The sequence below is a fragment of the Sprattus sprattus genome, assembly GCF_963457725.1.
Source record: "Sprattus sprattus genome assembly, chromosome: 1".
Classification (NCBI taxonomy): domain Eukaryota; kingdom Metazoa; phylum Chordata; class Actinopteri; order Clupeiformes; family Clupeidae; genus Sprattus; species Sprattus sprattus.
Genome location: NC_137920.1, coordinates 64,658,967 through 64,679,157, shown reverse-complemented (window position 1 = coordinate 64,679,157; position 20,191 = coordinate 64,658,967). Strand labels below are relative to the sequence as shown.

The following is a 20,191-nucleotide window of genomic DNA, read 5'->3' as shown; positions in this document are numbered from 1 at the left end:
CTCCTGTCCACTCCCCACCTCTTCTCCCTCTCATTTCCTGTCACAATCTCACTGCTCTGTCAATTAAAGGCATAAAAAGCCCCAAAAAACGAATCTTTAAAAAAAAAAAAAAAAAAGATAGAGAAGACTGTACAATGTACAAACTTTGCAATACCAAGCAAAACACGTAAACTCCTTGTGGAGCAGATGCTAGGTTTGTTGTAAAACGTGCCTCGTTATTGGAGCAGTTAAACCCCAAGCAAGTGTGAGGAGAGGTTGGCAGGAATTTGGCGGGCAAGGCCCACACAACAGGTTACAACTACCCAAGGAGGTGGTAGCTCGCAGGTAGCTCCAGGCAATGAGAATCCATTAAAAACCCTCACCTCAGAAATGCTTTCACCCAGAAATATAGATATATTATATAGATCTAAAAATATATACATTTTTGAATCCCTTCATTTTCAAAATATATGGCATATGCCTATACAGTGGGACCCAAGGGAAATCAGATGCAAAGATGAGCAATTTCACACTTTATAAGCCAGTTTACCATTACAATGGTACCATCTTCACATGGAAGACCAGAATGATGTAGAGCCACTGGCTCTGTGGAAGGGTGTCAGATAAGTGTGGGTGTAATTGTGCAATACACTTGACATATGGGGCCAAGGGGCATATATATTTTTAATAATGTTTTTCTACTAATTACTCAAAATGAACGTGCTATTCTGACAACCCTAAAGTTATGGGAAAAAAACTAAACTAATGAACTAAAGACGCATATGTGTGTGTGTGAGTGAGTGTGTGTGTGTGCAAGCGTTCAGCTCTTGCACGTGTGCACGTCAGGTACCTGCCAGAAAGAATGTGTATGTTTCTTTGTTCTGACTTGGTATGTTCTGCATGTGCGCGGTGGTGAACACATGTGTTGGGTCAGAATCCTGTGAAGCAGGAGCTGAGTCTCCTCTCCGAAAAGACAGTTAGTTTACATGCCAGACCCCGCATCTGTCTGAGGCATAACTAACATGAACTTGAGTATGGTGTGGTGAAGCCAGCTACCCAAGAACCTAGCAATAAAACACATACCGCAACAATAAAGTACCATGATCAAAACAGTACGTGAAAAATGACAAAGCAGTCTGATGCTTAGCCATGTAAGCGATTATGCTACGGTACCTAGATATGTCCAGTTATTGTGGGAGCAGGGGCGTGCTGCTTTGGCGATTCCGATGTCTGTTGATGAGCCATGTTCTCAAGGTGCCGATCTGCTCCCTTATTCTCTTTGCAGATTTTGCAAGTCGGCGCTGACTTGCTTCGTTGCTCCGATTGTGTGTGTGCTAGCAAAGTTCCATTTCTCGTGCTTTGCTCGTAAATGTATTTACTCGGTTAGCTGTGCACAGTTCTTCGCTAACGAGACATATTAGGCAGGCTCTTGCGTCGTTGCTGTATAAAAAGAGTTTGCTGCATCTGTGGAGGGGACCTTTGCCCAGAGGTCAGAGATCCATCAGAGGAAAAAGAGGAAGAAGAATAAGAACAAAGGAGACTTAAGGGTTTTGTGGCCCAGGTCAGGGGTGCAGTCCAGGTAGTATCAGGTTACATGAAGTGATTGAAGGAAAGGTGTGCCTGTTTACGTCAAGACTTAAGTTTTAAACTAAGGGTAACGTTTAAATCTCAAAATTAACAGTTTCATCTATGGAGTTCCAGTTGTACCAACAAAAGTGATAGTGTACACAAACAAGCAAACAAGCAAACAAATACACACAGACTCATTCAGACAATGCAGTTCCATGTCCTTGTCCTCTCAAGCAGAAATCACTTTGAGACTTCTCTCCAATGGAGAATGGCATTACTCTGTGCCTGTATGCACAATCATCTCTCAAAGGAAGCCCAGTTTCCTTCCCATCTCTCTTCCTTTTCCAGCTCCTCCCTGTCGCTGTAAGCCTCCAAGGAAAACACACTCACAGAGAGAAAGAGAAGAGAGAGAGAAATGCATAACATATGCATGAATACATTCATACATGACACACATGGTTTTAATATATGTATGTATGTAATGTATGATAATTTCACATCCAGTGTGAAATAGCCTGTTGAAATTTTAAAAAGGGCCTGATCTTGCAGTGCAGGTTGAGTGTAGCCATGTCCACATGCATTATGGACTACTTAAGAGCAGTGCAAATGCCTCCACTTCCAGCTCTCATGTGGTTCCTAATACTTTGACCTGAACCAAACACTTCCATTAATAGAGGTTTGGCACATTTTCACAAAAAAGATACAATTTATAAGCCAGCAACATGTCGTGGTCTTTGGTAGCTAGCTTTGACAACCCATATTTTCACTTAGATCTTCCTGGGTCAGTCTCACAACCTTTCAAAGTTCCCCTCACCCTCTGATTCACCAGCAGTGCCCTGTAATCACACACATGGAGACAGCTGGAACGAGAGAGAGAGAGAGAGAGAGAAAGAGTTGTTCTCTTACACGGTAAAGGGAAGACTTTTCAATCTCACCTTTGCCCCAAAATGCCAGAGGCTGTTGAAGACTGCTGTCTGCTTATTAAGTTGTCCCCCACCACAGACAGACCGTAAAAAAAACAGAACCTCTTCAGTGGAGGCCTGCTGGGGTTAATTTGTGGGTAGTGTTAAATGCTAGGCAAGCCAGGACTACATGAGCAGAGGTTACATGGGCTGAAATATATTAAATGAAAATCGTGTGTTGGTCTACGATAACCATTACACTGGTATAGGGCTTAATAGTCTATTAACAGTATTATCAAATGCTTTGTACTGCACTGCATATCTCCATACTTCCCATATTCGTCCGTAACTGGGATACTGATTAAAACTGCCTTTGTGGTGAAGGCAGATTACTGTGCATCTCTTGGGAACACACTAACAGATGCAGATAGCATCCTTGGCTCCAGTGGATGAGAATGAAAAGAAGGCTGGTTAACCCTGCGCTGATCCACGGGAGTACACAGGGACGGTTCGTCGCTTTAATCAACAGGCTTATGCGTGGTATAACTGAACGTCACCGGATAGAGTCACCTATAGGAGATAATTAAATATTCACACACACACACAGGGAGTGTGTACTCTATTTACTTGTTAGAGCTAGGCAAGGGAAGGGAGAGGAGGAGGGGCCAGCGTGTTGACAGCTTGAAGGTTTGTTGAGCGCAAATGGTCTGACACAACATGGATCACTCCATTTGGAAAGATGTGATCAACAGCGCGTGAAAGTGTGTCTGTGTGTGTGTGTGTGTGTTTGCTAAGTGTGTTTGTAGAGCGTGAGCAAACTGCTTTTTTTCTCGGTTTCAAAGCCATGGGGGCAATGAGTACATGTTTTTAACCTGCCATCCAGTAGGTTCCACGACCACCCCTGTTCCATCATGATTTGCCTTCCTCAGACTCATGCACTCAAACCTCTCACACCGCTGGCTTATTTAAACTACTAATCACATCGATCTAACACACTTAACAAACCTCACACGTCTAAACAGATTGAATCCCTGTGGTGCAGCTTCGAAACAAACCATCTCTCTTTGCACAAGCAAAGACAAGTCCGGACAAGATGTCTCCATTTTGCCAAGTTTAATTAGCAGGGAAAACAGAATCAATGAATGGGAGACGGCACAGAAAGGCCGTCAGTTACCTTACAATGGTCTGAGCCCGGCGGCAGAGGAAATATAGTGCTACGTGTTAAAAAGGATGAAATTGGTCCGACGACAAACGAATGCAGGCCGTGAAGGCCTCAAAGAGAACATAGAGCTGGGAATGAACAGGAGAAGTGTACTCTATCAGAAGAAAGCAAAGACACTGAGGAAAAACTGTGTGTGAACTCACTTACCAAAATAACCCACGCGCAAAAAGACGCAGATGGAACACAACGCACAAAGACACACGACAAACATTCCAAAAACACCCATCAGCACACATCCCAACATATACACATAATATTCTGTGTGTGTGTGTGTGTGTGTGTGTGTGTGTGTGCGTGTGCGTGTGCGTGTTTGTATGTGCGTGTTTGTAAGAGAGCGATTCTTAGGGAGGATATGTTCCCTTTCTGTGCTCTCAAATCCCTGTTTGGACGCTCACTCTTTTCCAGGCTGAATAATGGCCATTGTTCTTCTTGGTTGTATAGCTGCTTTTGTCTCAAACCCAGCAGCACTGCTAAGACCCTGGCCCCTTACAATAGCAGCCTTTGATTCCTCCGTGCCCACGGCCAGCAGTGCGCATGAGCCCCACTGTACATTTCTCCTTGATTAACACTCTAACCAGCCCAGACGCGTGCTGTGACATCAGATACAGGTTCAAAGAGCACATTCCCTTTGGCCTGTGGGAGCTTGGTCCACCCACTGGCCCAGGGTCAGTAGCAAATGTCAACTGAAAATGGTCAAGGTCTGTTCTGAGGAACACAACCACATGCCTGGAGGCAGTCTTAACAGGCACTTCACCCGTCAGGATGCTGTGACGTACAGGTTTTTTTTTCTGGTCTGCATGAAAGAAACTGCTAACAAAGTACCAGGGAGGTTAAAGTGAGTAGAGGGGATAGCCCTGAAAATCCTTGTGGCATTCCAACACAAAGACAATAGCTTCACTTACTACATACATACTACATCCCAGATGTTCTTAAGTTGTTCTGGGTTAAAGAAATGATTAACATCATGTTCATATAGATATTCATAAAAGCAGGTCCAAAAGCGAGGTATAGTCTTGAAAGTGCTTTTATCTGAAATATGCTTTATTCTCACAGTGCGATGTTTATGCCACTGCTTCTTTGAAACGTTCATTTCAAGAAATCAAAAGGAAGCTTTAAGTTACTACATTTCACCCAATCACAACCCAATTCTCTTGGCTACTACCATTTTCCCCTCATATTTATCAAAGTGCAAGCAATTATGTTTGATTTTTTGACTGGTGTATTATTACCATATACTTGTTAAAAAGGACTGAAAAGTACAGCGTAAAGTTCAGGAAAAGAGAGCAGTGAGTAACTCACCATTCTTCCCCAAGAGCTTCTCAAACTTATCCCCTTCACTCATGAGAGCACAGCTGAACACCAACTCAAGGCATGAAGTCCAAACTCAGGAAACGATGACTTCTCGGTGTTCCCAACTCCCAGATTCCATTGGTAATTGTCCCACAGAGCTCCACTAACCAAACCAAATTCCCTTCAGATCCGACGAAAGGGAGAGGCAAGGAGAGAGTCGAACAGATTCCTGAACCAAACCAAAGTCCCTTCAAAGAGCGGTGGATGGCGCAGACTGTAAGTGTTAAGTACGTACTGAGTTGTGGTACTGGAGTTGTTCACAGGCTAGGGGGCAACCTTCAGAGAGGAAAAAAAACACTGCCCTTCCTGCTCCCATTCAAACGGACCACCATCTGGTTCCTCAACAAATGGCCCACCTCAATTACCACCACCCCCTCCTCCCAACTCCCAGCAGGAAGACCAAACCACTTTAGAAGGGAGGGGGGGGAGAGAGACAGGAGGTTCAAATGGGCCAAAATCTAAGGAAACTAAATCTACAAGCAAGTAAAAAGTGAGCAAATAAAAACTTGTCAGCTTTTCTCATTAACATTAACGTGTCAAGGCTGAATTACCCATGTAAAAAGGTTAGGAAGTTAAAGAAACTGATGAGGCTCAATAAAAGGTTAAGTGTCTCCTGACATTCCTACGCTCACCTGGAAGTATTCTGAGCTAGAGAAGGCTTAATAACATGGTAAATCATGTTTTCCTCCAACCTTGAAACTAAGCATAATTTTCAGGGTTTTCTTTCTTTCTGCCAGTAAGGAAAGTGAGGTACAGTGAACTAAGGACTTCAAAATCATCAAATAACCTAAACCACCTTGACCCATTCCATTGCTGAATTCCTTCTTGGGGATATTTTGAAGACATATTATATTCAGGACCTGATGAAAGCTTACGATAAAACAATTGGGCCAAACACAATCTAAATATCTTTTTCAACCAAATGTAGCCCCCTTAGGTGAGATATATATCTGACATCTGTGCCACTGCAGTTTTTTTCAGCCACCCCCTCTATTTCCCCAACTCCCCACACCTAGAATATCTCTCTGAGCCCTAAAACTTCTGGGGTGGAAAACAAAAACACACTGATAACCTTCACTTGTGGCAGTCAGCTATCCTCCATGAGGAGTTTCACACTTACTGGAACAAGACAAGTTGGCCTAACATCATCAGTCCCTCCTACACGGACACCACTCAGCCTCATTTTCATTAATTACACTGTTGAGGAGCTCCTGGCTTTTCTAAATGTTTTCAAGGACTTTCTTGAGAGCGCCAGAGATGACAGTGTTATCATGAAAACTTGAGACCTACTTGATGATTACAGGAGAAGGGTCCCCATCAAACACAGTCAACTGTCTCTCCTCTTCCCCTGCCCTTTACTCAACCTATTTAAGGATTCATTCTAACTGTAGGAAAAGAGGAACGATGACAGGATGAAGACAGTTATGAAAGCTTAACAGGGGTCATGGGGAAACTCCACTGATCCATCAGCCTTCTGTGGTGTTTCAAGTCAGATGGAGATTGGGGGGGGGGGGGGGGGGGGGGGGGTCGGATGATGGTCGAGTGCAGGACACGCTGCTCTTGCAATACTTCCCCATGAGTTCCTCCACACCACCGGTGACGCAGAAGTGTCTGAGGCTGCGGCTGCGGCGGTTGCAATCGAAGCTGCTGGGGGGAGGAGGCTAGAGAGTGCAGGGGATGGGGTGGGGACCAGTGGTGTTTCATCCCCCTGGGGGACACAGCGGTCCAAGCACTCTTTACCAAAGAAGAGGTGTGGTGCGGTGGCAGGCCGAGCGAACAGGAAATGGTAGATGGGTGGAGGATGAGTGTCTGGGAAATGTCACGGCTTCTCGCTCCAGCACACCCTGCCCTTTTTTTCCCCTCAGCTACACTTCACGTCAGCTTTTTCATCTGATAATGTCAGGGCGGTCTGATGGGGAACAAAAGTGGCATCACCAGTGCCCCATCCTCTAGAGACGGATTATGCAATTGCAGACATACTCCGCCTGAGAGTCATCGGTAATGAGATAAATAGGCAATGACATGGGGGTGAAGTGAGAATAACTGGGCCAGCAGTCATTGTTTGACATTTCAGTTTTGCAAACATGAGAATGCATCTACATGAAGGCAAAGCACATGGGGCTCGCTAGTGAGGGTCGCTTTGAACAGAAAGTGTGAGGTAAGAGACTGTCATGAAGGCAACAATGCTGGCCCCCCTGCCAGTGAGGGTAACGGACCCTTCAGCAAATCAACACCTCCATCACTATGTCTGTGTGAGCACAGGCACCTTCTGATGAGTGAGTGGGGGGTGGGGTGGAGAGGAGCTAAGTGCAAACCATCTAAGACCGGCTCAATTACATGAAATCTGTGCATCTAAGAAGGGGCACACAAAGGCAAGAATCCTGGCCAGAGCACACACACTTTAGCACAGTCATAATTATTAGATCAATCGACCTACAGATTTTATGTGACCATCATAGAATATTCAATGAAACTATGATACTGTAAGTAACTTAATGACTGCATTTTAGCAAAAGACAAGAGGTACAATAACTGTAAATGCATATGCTGGTTAAGAAAATCAAACAGAGTTGAAAACAGAGCTTTCTATAAAATCATATACCTCGGACACCCAGTCTTGATTCAAAGCACTGTGATTTAAAAGGGAGTGTGTGTGTGTGTGTGTTGTTTGATGTCTCCCAAAACCTTATGTACCAAAGACATTGACTGAACAATCAAAGCTTCTGTGGAGGTCACCCTAGCCACCTCTGCAAAAACACTTCGGTTTTACAGAGACACTGACTGTACTGATATAGATAACCTGTGTGGGTGTATGTCTTCCTGTGCTACATGCGGTAAAAGCGGTATTCAGCATCTGATTGACCTATGACCACAGGTCACACAAAAGCGTGGGTAACCTTGTTAGCATTCAGTCAAACTCGATCAACCTCTAGCCTGCATTATGCCATCACTATTTCATAACATTTTGCAGTTCATCCCCCCTCACACATCAAAAACCAGATGACAAAAACATTTAAGAGCCTTGACATCTCACCTACTGCTTATAAATGAGTACAGTGTTGCCCAAAGGCACTTCTTTGTGAATGAGCTAATAAACATTCAGGCTTTATTCCTGATGTACTAACGAGCCAGTGCCTGGTAAGACCCTTACAGTGATGCCAGAGGGTCGGGTCAGAGGATCTCATCATTCCACTGCTTTACTAAGCAATAATTGTCATGCAATCATTTCAGAAGCTCCATATTGACAAAGAGAAAATGACAAAAAGACAGAGTACGAGGAAGAGAGAGAGAGAGAGAGTGAAAGAGAGAGAGACTTCGTAATGCTCTGGCTTCTCCTATATTTAATATCTAAATAATAAATCTTGCTGTCAGAAAGAGGCTCATCGAATGCCAATGAAGTGCATGTTTGTTTGACTAGCAGAGTCCCCAACCCACCTGGTAGCTCCCATCGGATATAAGAGGTCGTTTACATGGAGCCTAGTTTGTCAATCTGATACGGATAGCTAATACAGATAGCCCTATCATACATACGAACACTCTCTATCCGCACCTTGTTTCTGCAACGATCGCAGTCCAGGGTAGAAAGTGAGTAGATTTGAATCGGTACGGGGGCTGGTGTTCGTCTGCACGGTTTCACGCAACCTGATGACGTCACTGCCCCACGTGATCTTTTCCGCCATCTCCAACCAGTATATAAATAACTTGTTCTCCCTCAAAATCTCACTCATGGTGGGCATCGAATTCACTAACATTAACCCAGTCTTCTGATTTTTGATTAGCCCCCTATCTTGATCTAATTCTTCTTATTCAGACGTAACATAACTTTCATAACCACAAATATAAATTGGCCAGCGATTTAATTTGCTTTTTTATTCATAAATGTATGTAAAATGCTCGGAGCAATGCATCATGGGAAATGGGATGACAGACATGTCATGTTACTGTTCCAAACTCTTTATTATCAATAGAAAAAAGAATTCATTTTCGCATATTCTTTAGTCTGACCACTGATTTTATTAACCATCATAATGTAATGTTGTTAATTGGAGCTTGAATGTCTTGTGTAATTTGTTTATCCGTTTGCTGCTTCCTTTACCTTGTGCTTTTGAGTCTCTTCTTCTAGGTTTTTCACGTTTTTTCAGTTGTGTAAATAAAGCGCTAAAGCGCCACCCACAGGCGTGAGGTATGTACTACAGTCGGTTCACCGCAATCTGCTGCCTCCGTGTTTACGCAAATCTCTCGTTGCCAGCCTCCGTATTTACGAAATTAAAAGATTCGATTGGTGTGAAAAGTAAATCCGATTCGGAGGCCCTAGACTTCGTGTGCATAGCACCTAAGTAATACTTAGGAATCTGTTCTGTCTTTTTGATTCTGTATACAACACAATCTCTCAGACTGACCCTGGCATGTGAAGGGAAAAAACAAATTACATTTTGTTGGATAGAGCGCCAGGCTTTACCACATTTTCAGTGTGCCTGCCTCTCGTGTAGAGTCGGGGCCCAACAACACAATTTAGGTTTTGTCTCTTTTGTAATTGTACTGATTGCAGGGTGTGTGTTAAACAACTAATCACAGGTCCCACAGAACCATGCAATAGGTCTATATTTCATTTAAAAAATACCTTTTATTCCACCCTCGCTAACAGCTCGGAAATGTTCAACATGAATAGACCACTATTCAACAAAATGCTTAAAAGAGTATTTCTATGCGTCATAACCTCTCTGTATGAAAATCACAAACATAATGGCAGCAATCCATAATGGCAGGACCATCTGCTGGAGCAAAAGGCTAGAAGTACAGCAGAGTGAGACAGAGCTACGTTGAGTGGGACCTAAAGCTACTCACCCACCATCTATGCATAACCAGCCTTGTTAATTATAGTAACGGTTGGAGGGGCTAATTCACTTGCACTTGTTGGAACAAATCCCTAGATTAAGTACATTTAGTGAAAAGCAACAGTGGCCTGAAACGTAATAATTCCACAGAAGTGCAACACAGAGCAAAGCCTACTCACAAAATCTGCTAATGAGTGTCAGTGACGTCCAGGTACTGAGTTTTCATACCTGGATGCTTCAATTTGTCATCCTCCTGAACTTTCAAATAGCCCACATTAATCATCCTATAACATTCCTCGCTAAACTTAAAATAACAGATTACCAATGTGAAAATGCTGTCCTTTAGCAATGGAGTACGAATATTAGAAATGTTAACTCAGGAAGTATCTCTATTTCATTCCTGTCAACTTATGACTTCTTTTCCCCCCATATGAGAAGTTAGATAAGGTCAGGTCTGGATAGGTTCAGACATCACACTCAAATTATTCACTACCAATATATTCTTCCACATAGGCCAACCTGTGGCTATTATCAGTGAATTCGAGGAGCACTGTACTCTAAGGACCTCTACATTCTGGGTCAGAAATGGTTTTAATTTGCTCTCCATGACTCATTCCCCATGGCCGTGAGAGAGGGTCAAGTCCAGATAACATTGAACTGGAGAATTAGTTCTTCCTTAGAGCCGGCTACAGAAACTGATAATGGGAAAAGTAATGCAATGTTTCAGTTTAGATCAAAGCGGTAAAACTCTCCTGTGGGTCTTTACAACAGTACCCACCCATTTCTATTACGAATTTTCCGACAGAAAAGGTCAGGCGAAAAATGGAGCAAAAAACCGAGCCACCACCGTGGAGGGATTTATAGACACTGACAGATGGCGCAACTAGGACCTAACCATTTAGGCTCACAGCAACCAATGGCAGCTTAAAGACAAACGAGAGACCGCTTTAATATTACATATAAGTATTAAGTAGGCATATCATATTAAAAGTGGTGACAATTCTAGTGTCACTTAATTGCAAGCATGAATTTTAACACCGCATCCCTCCCTGACGCCCAGAACAAAATCGTCGCAGACCGCCATTAATAGACCCTCTAAAATGAGTGGAGAATGACTTCCACTCAGCAGATGTGAAATATACACCTCGCATTGAACAAGGACAGCAGTGTCTTGGGGTTCTCTGGCGCTCGCTCTCTCTGGCTCACGCTCACACTCTCTCTCAAACACACACCACCCTGAGCTGGATATAGGCTACTACAGAATAAAACGAGCGAGTAGCCTAGTTTTTGTTTCAAACGTGTAGGCCTACCTACCCTTACAATTTCAGTAAATACTAATTCCAACACACTTTACTTAATTTAAGCTATTTAAGTTACTTGCTTAGGCCTACTCGCAGCACATTGCTTTTTTTTTTTTTTTTTTTTTTTACAATTATATCAATGAACAATTTTTAATACTCACACCTTGGAAATTGTAGGCCTATTGTTACATTGGACTACTGATTTTACTTCATTATATTGACGATTGGTCATTCAAAAAGTTAAATGAATGTTCGAATAAGTCCTTCACACTTTTTCACACAAATGAATCACAATATCTCTTATAGTTACAAATAGTGGATAATTTAAGGTTATTTCATGGAGGGTTGGTGCTTTCCTTGGCGTTAAATCTAACGACAGCTTGTCTAACCCACACACTAACCAACCAAGATCCGCAAGATCGACCAAAAGTGAGCAATTACCTACAGTAGGATAGGCTACGGCTCTTCTTGTATTACCTGCAACTTGTTGGCGGGTTAATTTCCTTCGAAGAAGTGTTAAAGCTTTCAAAGTTGAGTCCCGAAGTTGAAGAGTTCGTGATTTTGATTGAAGCCCGTCATATGGTTTATCATCCATTCTCTAGCCAGAGTACGAAAACTTACGCTACTTTCTCTCCGCTCTCATGGCAGAACACCTCAATTAAAGTTGACTGAGGCATATTGAACGGCGACGCGAAATTAGTTTTTGCGTCTCGATGATTAACGAAAAAGGAACATGTTTCTTTAGTGCGTCTTAGACTACTACGGTAGTGCCATGAGGATTTTATGTTAAGCAAAAAAAAAAAAAAAAAAAACACATTTATGGAGGCTTCCTGTAGTTTCTCCTAAAAGCTAACCACTGGCACTAAGCATTCTGGGATCTGAAGTGTTTTGTTGACCAGAGCTTTTGTAGTCCGAGTATGGTATTTGTAGGCATTACCACAGCATTTCTAAATTCTAAATTATTATTTTTAAAATTAAATATAAAAGTAATTATAAAGCCTGCCACTGCCCTGTCAGCTTTTCTGAGGACAATTATTAACTTTCAGACAGATGCCATAAAGGGGTGAAAAATGTAACATCTAACAATGCGACATTAAGAGCAATTCACTTGAAACCACCAAAAGCACCTGCCCACTCCAAACAAATGATACCTTCATAAAATCAATCTCAAAACACCAACCTCACTCTGCTTGGGGTCACTATTTGTAGGCATCTTTATCTTCCAGCTGAAAAATCCTGGACGGTGCTCAGTCTCTTTTTACATTTTTGTTGGTTAATCTTTATTGTTTTTCTTTCCTCCATACAGCTGCAGCTTCTTTTAATTCGTTTTTCCTCTGGCCTTCAAAGTCTACCAATCAACAACAGTGATTGGGTAAGCACATACCACAAAATACACCAAAATACCTCCTATTCAGTTTGTTGAGGGCTGTAAGACAGCACAGTTATCACAGGAGAAAATAGCAGACCGTCTATGTCCGTCCCTTGGGAAAATATATATGGGTATACTGTTGTCAAACAATTCGCCCACATTTCTTCCACCTATACGTTTAATCCAGGACCAACATGACAGCCACCATTTACATATATGCTACCTTTTCCATTTGTTAAAAGGCATAGGAGAGTAGATTGTTGAGAGGCGTGGGAGAACAGCTTGATCAGCAAGAGTGGCATTTAAAGCTGCTGAGAGTCCCCTGTTATCAATGACACACACTACGGTTCAATACTATAGCAATCGCGATTTATTCAACTTAAACAACATGAGTTGATCACAAATAAAGTATGGACAATATAGAGAAGCAATAAGATTGACTGTCTTTTGGCTACTTGAGTATCTATCTAGGGGGTTTGGCATTTGATTATGGTATACAAATTGCCACAATATTCTCTTATGGGACACAGCGATCTATAAGGGTCAGGAAAGAGCTTTCTTCAGAAAGTGATTAATCTACTGTTGTCTACAGATAGCATACCATCGTATGCACTACTGGTGTGCACAACAGTGCCTACAGGCTCTAGTCAGGATAGGAAGACAATTCTGAGGCCCTGGTGCACAGTTGTACAGGAGGATAAACACCAGGTCCTCAGTTGGTAGCATTTATAAATGCTTCTCCTCTTCAACACTCAAAAGGCAACTCTAGATTGCTGGCCTTCAGAAAAGGTCTCAAAGAGAAATGTCTAAGACTGGCCAGTATGTCAACCAAACTTTCAAGTACAAAATGTATATTTCAAGCGGAAATCATTATTTCTAACATTATCAACTTCTTCATCTTCATCTTCACTGCATCTTCTTTTCAACTCAAGTTGACAACATGACATTCCTTTGAGTAATTACAAACCTTTGAGTGGGAGCCTATATTTCTGTAAGTATTAACAAAACAACAGATGTGTTGACAGGAGGGTGTGGCTTAATGTCCTGGCATGTCATATGGGTATTCAAGAACTGTTAACGTACTAACAGCACCTTTAGGAAACATAAAAATGCCTACTTTAATCCTGAGGGGGTCATTATGCTCTAAGACTACATCACATGTCATATGCTCATTATGTCCACTAGCTGATGTCTCTCTCTTTCTCTCTCTCTCACTCTTTCTCTCTCTCACACACACACACACACACACTATCAATTATCCTAATTCCTCCCCTCGTTTTCAATATTGACTAGTCATGAAGTGAAGTGTAAACCTGGACTCAGGAAAAGCATCTTCATTTTTAACTAAAGGAGCTACCAACCAGTTTAGCAATCCAGTTAGCAATTTCGTAGTGTGCACTCAATAATTACAATATAAACCTTCGGTTCATAAAGAAAAACAAGTAGGCTTAGACTGTTTAATTACTACCAATGTGGTAGACATGTTTTGACAGTTTTGTCACACTCAGTGTCTACAAATCATATGACAACAGAAACAAGATTTATTGATGACACATTTTTAATATGGTATGGGTCAGAGGGACAGCTAAGGTTTTGTAAGTTTCCTTTATAGTAGGATGTACCCTCCATCAAATTCACCTGTGAAAAAAGCAAAATAAAAGATCAGTTTTCTGGATGTAACTTTCCACAAAGATAATAACAAAATAAACACTACTTTGCACTGTAAATCAACAGACAGGAATACTCTGCTGTTGTCCAATTCCTGTCATCCAACATCTCTTAGATGGCCTTTCTTTTAGGAGGTTTACCACTTACTCGGAGTTAACTTACCCAAGTTTGTCACTAAACCACGTACTCGGAATACCCCTGGGTTGCTTTTCCTGCTATAATTGTGCATCTTGCAACAACCTCATCACAACAAATTCTTTACACATCCGTTGACAGGAAAACATATTCTCAACTAAACAATAAATAACATGCAACACAAATTATATTATTTACCTGTTGTTTTGTCCATGTGGGCGAGGCTACAAGGGGGAGAGCACAATGCCACTACGCATCCACAAGAGTGCAATTAGGCAGAGTGATCCCAACTCACCAGTGGCCAGATGAGACTCGTTAAAAATACAAGAAACTGCGTGGTTATAAATGTACGCGATGGCTGTCTGAGGGGACAAAATTTACTCATGAAAACTCACCCCTTTCCATTTATTGTAACATGACGACATTATAGCCACAAATTAATGTTTACAATACTGCTTTTATTCGTTTATTTTTCGTTCAAAATATGTTGGGTGGACACTGCTTACCCTGCGTCAATGGGTGTGACGCCACTGGACATATATGCTACAATCATGAGCTTGGTCATTGAAGGTGGCCGAGTCAAAATGATGTGTAATTGCACTGATAGGGGACCAGTCAAAGAGGAATTGGTTCAAGCTGTTTCTGTTACCATATGATTTGTAGACACTGAGGACGACAAAACTGTCAAAACATGTTTGTCTATTGCATATGTAGTAATTAAAATGAAAGAAAAAAAAATCAAAATTGCCTTGTTTTTCCTTATGAATTGAAGGTTTATATTGTTTGTTTTTGATGCAATATTAACTAGTGACCTTAGTAGTGACCTTGACTATATGAAAGGTTAAAAACCTTTTAAAATGCATGAGAAGAAACATGAAGAGACAGTGGGTCAAAATGTACAAGAAAAAAGAAAGAAAATCCACTAAGGAGTCATCACCATATTATTGGGTTTACATTTGTCTTAAACGCATTAAAGTTGGAGCAGGGAAATAACATCGACAGGTGAATTTTGTATCTGTTGGCTCTTGCAAGTCGTGCACATTTATAGCAATGTTCAAAGTTGGTGTGAATCATATTACAACATGTTGTAGCAGGATGCAGAAATCCTCAATAAATCGACCGAACATAGCCTTTTGCATGAATGTGCAAAAGCATTTCCAAAATGTTTAAAAGAATGAGACATTGCTATGATGTGCACAAGTGAATAGATGATGTGGAGGATGAACAGGTTTTAGAATTGTCTTCCTTATCTGAGAAATGTACTGAAGAAACTGATACTTGATGTATACTGTAGCTGTATGTTCATGTTACAAGGCAAAATACAGTTATTTACTTTAAAGCAAAGTCATATTGCATTGAAATTGCCTGTTTAAAGTGATCATGTATCAAACAACTAATCTATGCTGATATTGTATGGTAATAGATAAATGAAAGATGATAATAAGTACATGCTAAGATATAGTTATGCCATGATTTAAGCAGACTGGATGCCATGCAGCAGATGATAGAACGCCCATTCATTTCTTTGATGATCAGAGACTTGACTTGAACTTAAGCTCAAAGACTTGGGACTTGACTTGGACTTGCAAAAAAATAAACTTGTTAGCCTCTCTGTTCCATGCTACTCTGGAGTGTTTGAGCCCCTTAAATACTTTTGGAAACTTTTGCTGGCCCTGTTTTAGTTTGCAAACTGGAGGATTGCGTTTTAGTGTGAAACGGAGACTTTTGGCAATGATGACACAGACACCCATGTTCGCTTCCTGACTGGGTCTTAGCGAACAGTTTTAAAATTAAAAACATATTCGTGTGAATATAGCGTCAGTGAATAGATTCCAAAGGCTCCTCTGGAGTAAGCTTTAACAATGTCTTTGTACATTAACATATTTAGCAGACGATTTTATCCAACGCGACGTACAAAGGAAACTGCATTATTACATCAGGAGCAGTTAGGGGTTCAGTGTACTCTGTTGCTTTTAGAAATCCCATATGCAAGACAATCATTGTCCTCTGCTAGCTATGGCAACACATGGCTTTATGAGGCTTACCCTCATTCTTCACTACACACAGAATACATAGTTACAAAGCTTGCAAAAATAGCTTGGGCAGGTTTTAGCACAGGGACATCACTGACTATAGTTGATTCTTACACAAGATCCCAAATCTACCCCTTTCCTGATGCATTTCGTTTTCTTACCTGAGTCCTTGAAACTCCACGAAGGTGACAGAGCCTGCAAGACGAGACGTAAAACAATGATTATTCATTGGGTTGAGTGTGCGTTGCAGTCTCTGTGTTAGAGACAATCAATATACTATTTGGCTTCGAAACCAGGGTTCCTCCTGAGGGACTGACAGCTCTCGGACTGCAGACATATTTCATGGGTAAGATGAAAAGTAATGGTGTGTGCATGTGTGTGCGTGTGTTATGGATCGCTCCCTTTGATGAACTATTTCATGTTGCTAAGGATGTAAGACTGTTCCCCATCTTTTTTTAATACACTTCATATTTTATTCTTCACCCACATGAAACATCAACAGCATTTGTAATATTTGTCTTATTCTAATCTGTTCACTGATTTCATACCAACTGTTTTCTTCTGAATATGCTGACGTGTAAGCATGTAAATATGTTTCTGTGAGTGACAATGTTCTTCTGCACATTGAAAAAACACCAAGAGCCTGTCTCCCCCTAATCCATAGGCTACTACAGATATATAGCTTAGATACTGAAATAGCCACAAAACATTATGGACAGTGGAACAGGATCACACTGTAGATTTATTCATCATGCTCTTTTATATAATTAGACAATGACTTTTCCATGCAAAAGAAAATATGTTTAGTGGGGTTGAGGTACATTTGGGAAGGTACAATGAGTCCATACAATTGTTAAGTCTTATTCCCCCCTGCTGTGCAATAATTTTGGTTCTACAAAAGCTATAGGCCTACTGTTCTTCAAACTAGCACTTGTGTTATATGTTATAAATATAATCATGTATGCGTCCTCTTTTGGGAATGACATGATGTCATAACGGCTCAAAGCTTTGCTCAAAATTACACCATTGGCTGCGCTAGGCGGAACCAGTCAAAAGCTACTTTTAAACTGCGGTTGCTCTGGTAACAGTTCTGGCAGGCTCTCACCTCCCCCGGAGAAACAGGCCGGCATTCACTCCATTCCTACACCCACTGCACTGCAATGGAATGTCCGTTGCTCACTCTATCCCTCACATGTTCCACAGACGCGCGCACACACTAAGCTCTTTTTCCCCACACACTACGACCCTTTGCATTTCACTGACAGCAACCTTCTCACTCTGTACTCTGTTAAATATTAACTCATACGAAAAAACATAAACCATAAAGGCTGACGTACAAAAACTTTTCCGAACTTTGAAGACGTATTTTTAGACTTTTTGCTATGCAACACGGCGCGGACCGAAAGAGCACAAAAACACTTTTGAAAGGGAGCAGCTTTCCACCGACTGACTCATCAATCAGAGGCGCCTCGCGTACCTGTCACTCACACCTGGCAGAGAGCAAAGCCTCACCTCACGGTTCTGTCTCCGGAGAGTGCGATTTAGTCTGCTTCACAGCCACTCCCAACTCTCCTCTCAGAAACATTTCGCTAGACGTCCGCAGATTGTCAGTTGCGAGCTTACCTTAGACCTGCTGAACAGAGAGCATAGACAGCTGAAAAAGGCCATGTTCAGGTGTGTGCCCCTCCTCAGGGCTGGAGCCGTGGGGGTCGAAGGTTATGGGTCATGGAGGTGCTGTTGCCAGCGCGAGCGGGTAAACTTTCCTCTGAGCCGCTTAGCAACAATGTGCTGCTGAGGGACGAGGGAGGGTGGGGTCAAACGCTGTCAATCTCAGTCCTCGGGGCAGCAGCCAAGGGGACGTTTAATCCCTGTATACCAATGAAGTTAGCAGCTCTGGGCTAACAAATATAGCTTAATGTACCACACTGAGGAGTCCAGTTACATCTAACCCATATAAAGGTTGTGCTGCCCTTTAGGCTTACAAACACTGTATGTTCCTAAACATAACTAGAAAATGCATTTCCTGAAGGAAATACCAGTGCATGAAATGCAAAAAAAGAAAGAAGAAGGAAAGAAGAAAGGAAAGAAGAGTGGAAGAAGGAAAGAAGAAAGGAGAGAAGAGAGGATGAAGGAAAGAAGAGTGAAAGAAGGAAAGAAGAAAAGAAAGAAGAGTGAAGAAAGGAAAGAAGAGTGGAAGAAGAAAAGAAAGAAGAGTGACAAGACCTACGCGACAAAGTTTGAATGAAGTTTCTACATTAAGCGGTTCGGGCTGAATTAATCGCAGAAAAAGGTGAGAAGAATAAGAAGAACTAGAAAATGCATTTCCTGAAGGAAATACCAGTGCAAAAGTTAAGAAAGGAAGAAGAAAAGAAAGAAGAGTGAAAGAAGGAAAGAAGAAAGGAAAGAAGAGTGAAAGAAGGAAAGAAGAGTGGAAGATGGAAAGAAGAGTGGAAAGAGGAAAGAAGAAAAGAAAGAAGAGTGAAGAAAGGGAAGAAGAGTGAAAGAAGGAAAGAATAGTTGAAGAAGGAAAGAAGAAAAGAAAGAAGCGTGAAAGAAGGAAAGAAGAAAGGAAAGAAGAGTGAAAGAAGGAAAGAAGAAAGGAGAGTGAAGAAAGGAAAGAAAAGTGAAAGAATAATTCAGCCCGAACCGCTTAACGTAGAAACTTCATTCAAACTTTATCGCGTAGGTCTTGTAAAGGACACTTATGCTATGTATTTTTCACTTTTGTAAACTTTATACTTTTTAAGATATTAAATAAAAACGAATCTAAATTTTCCCATTGACTTACATTGGGCCATTATGACATCATAATAGGGTCTTTAAACTGGCTTGCACCTGTGCTTCACTGACACCTGCGCCAAATCAAAGGAACCTCTTCTCTGTCCCTCTCAATTTAACTGTAACTAGGAACATTAAGACACCTTCCATTCTCTACTTTTTTCTCTCTCCATTTCTCCATCTTTCTCTCTATCCCTCTCAGTCTACTTTCTCTCACACTTAATCTCTCTTCTTCACTCCATTTTTATCTCCTTTTTTCAATATTTTCACTCTCTTTTTCTCTTTCACTCTTCTTTCCTTCTTCCACTCTTCTTTCCTTCTTTCACTTTTCTTTCCTTTCTTCACTCTCCTTTCTTATTTCCTTCTTTCACTCTTCTTTCCTTACTTCTTTCCTTCTTCAACTATTATTTCCTTCTTTCACTCTTCTTTCCTTTCTTCACTCTTCTTTCTTTTCTTCTTCCACTCTTCTTTCCTTTCTTCACTCTTCTTTCTTTTCTTCTTTCCTTCTTTCACTCTTCTTTCCTTCATCCTCTCTTCTCTCCTTTCTTCACTCTTCTTTCCTTTCTTCTTTCCTTCTTCCACTCTTCTTTCCTTTCTTCTTTCCTTCTTTCACTCTTCTTTCTTTTCTTCTTCCTTTCCTAACATTTTCTAGTTTAAAATTGTTGTGATGTGATGACTTTAACTCTCTGAATAAAATAACTAGATTTTTTTTTTTTAATCTGAATTTACATACAAATACAGCAAACAGCCCAAAGGTATTAAACATGCACAAATAATGACACAAACACATATATCAGTGTTGTGCACAGTGCCATGGGCCCATGTGCAATGAATAATACAAATTATACCTTCACCTGGCACAGAATTTTCATGGTGATACAAAAGTAAAATGTCATATAGCATGCCCCACATCCCTTGCCAAATCCTTCAGATTAACAGAATCTGCTGCTACCCAGCTGTTAAAGGTATGACATAAGGATGCTGCTCACTCGGGTAAAGTTCATGTGATTGGCTTTTGTTAGTAAAACCATTCATGATGACCTTCTGATC

The 20,191-nt window shown here is 41.3% G+C and overlaps 1 protein-coding gene across 4 annotated transcripts in view; it reads right to left on the bottom strand.

Annotated features, from left to right (window-relative positions):
* The window catches only part of stard8 (StAR related lipid transfer domain containing 8), a 43,800-nt gene extending 25,679 nt beyond the window's left edge, over nt 1–18,121 (bottom strand). For 2 of the 4 annotated variants that reach the window (XM_080851430.1, XM_080851431.1), the window contains exons 1-2: nt 17,987–18,121; nt 16,525–16,558 (exon numbers count right to left, since the gene is read on the bottom strand). In XM_080851430.1, the coding sequence (XP_080707556.1) occupies nt 16,525–16,558; nt 17,987–18,031 (79 nt within the window). In that variant the 5' untranslated portion in view covers nt 18,032–18,121. Of the gene's footprint in view, nt 1–1,738; nt 2,409–4,971; nt 5,276–16,524; nt 16,559–17,986 lie in introns of those variants that run through there. The other 2 variants (XM_080851433.1, XM_080851432.1) reach the window with 2 other exon arrangements.
* Nucleotides 18,122–20,191: the final 2,070 nt, after the last annotated feature.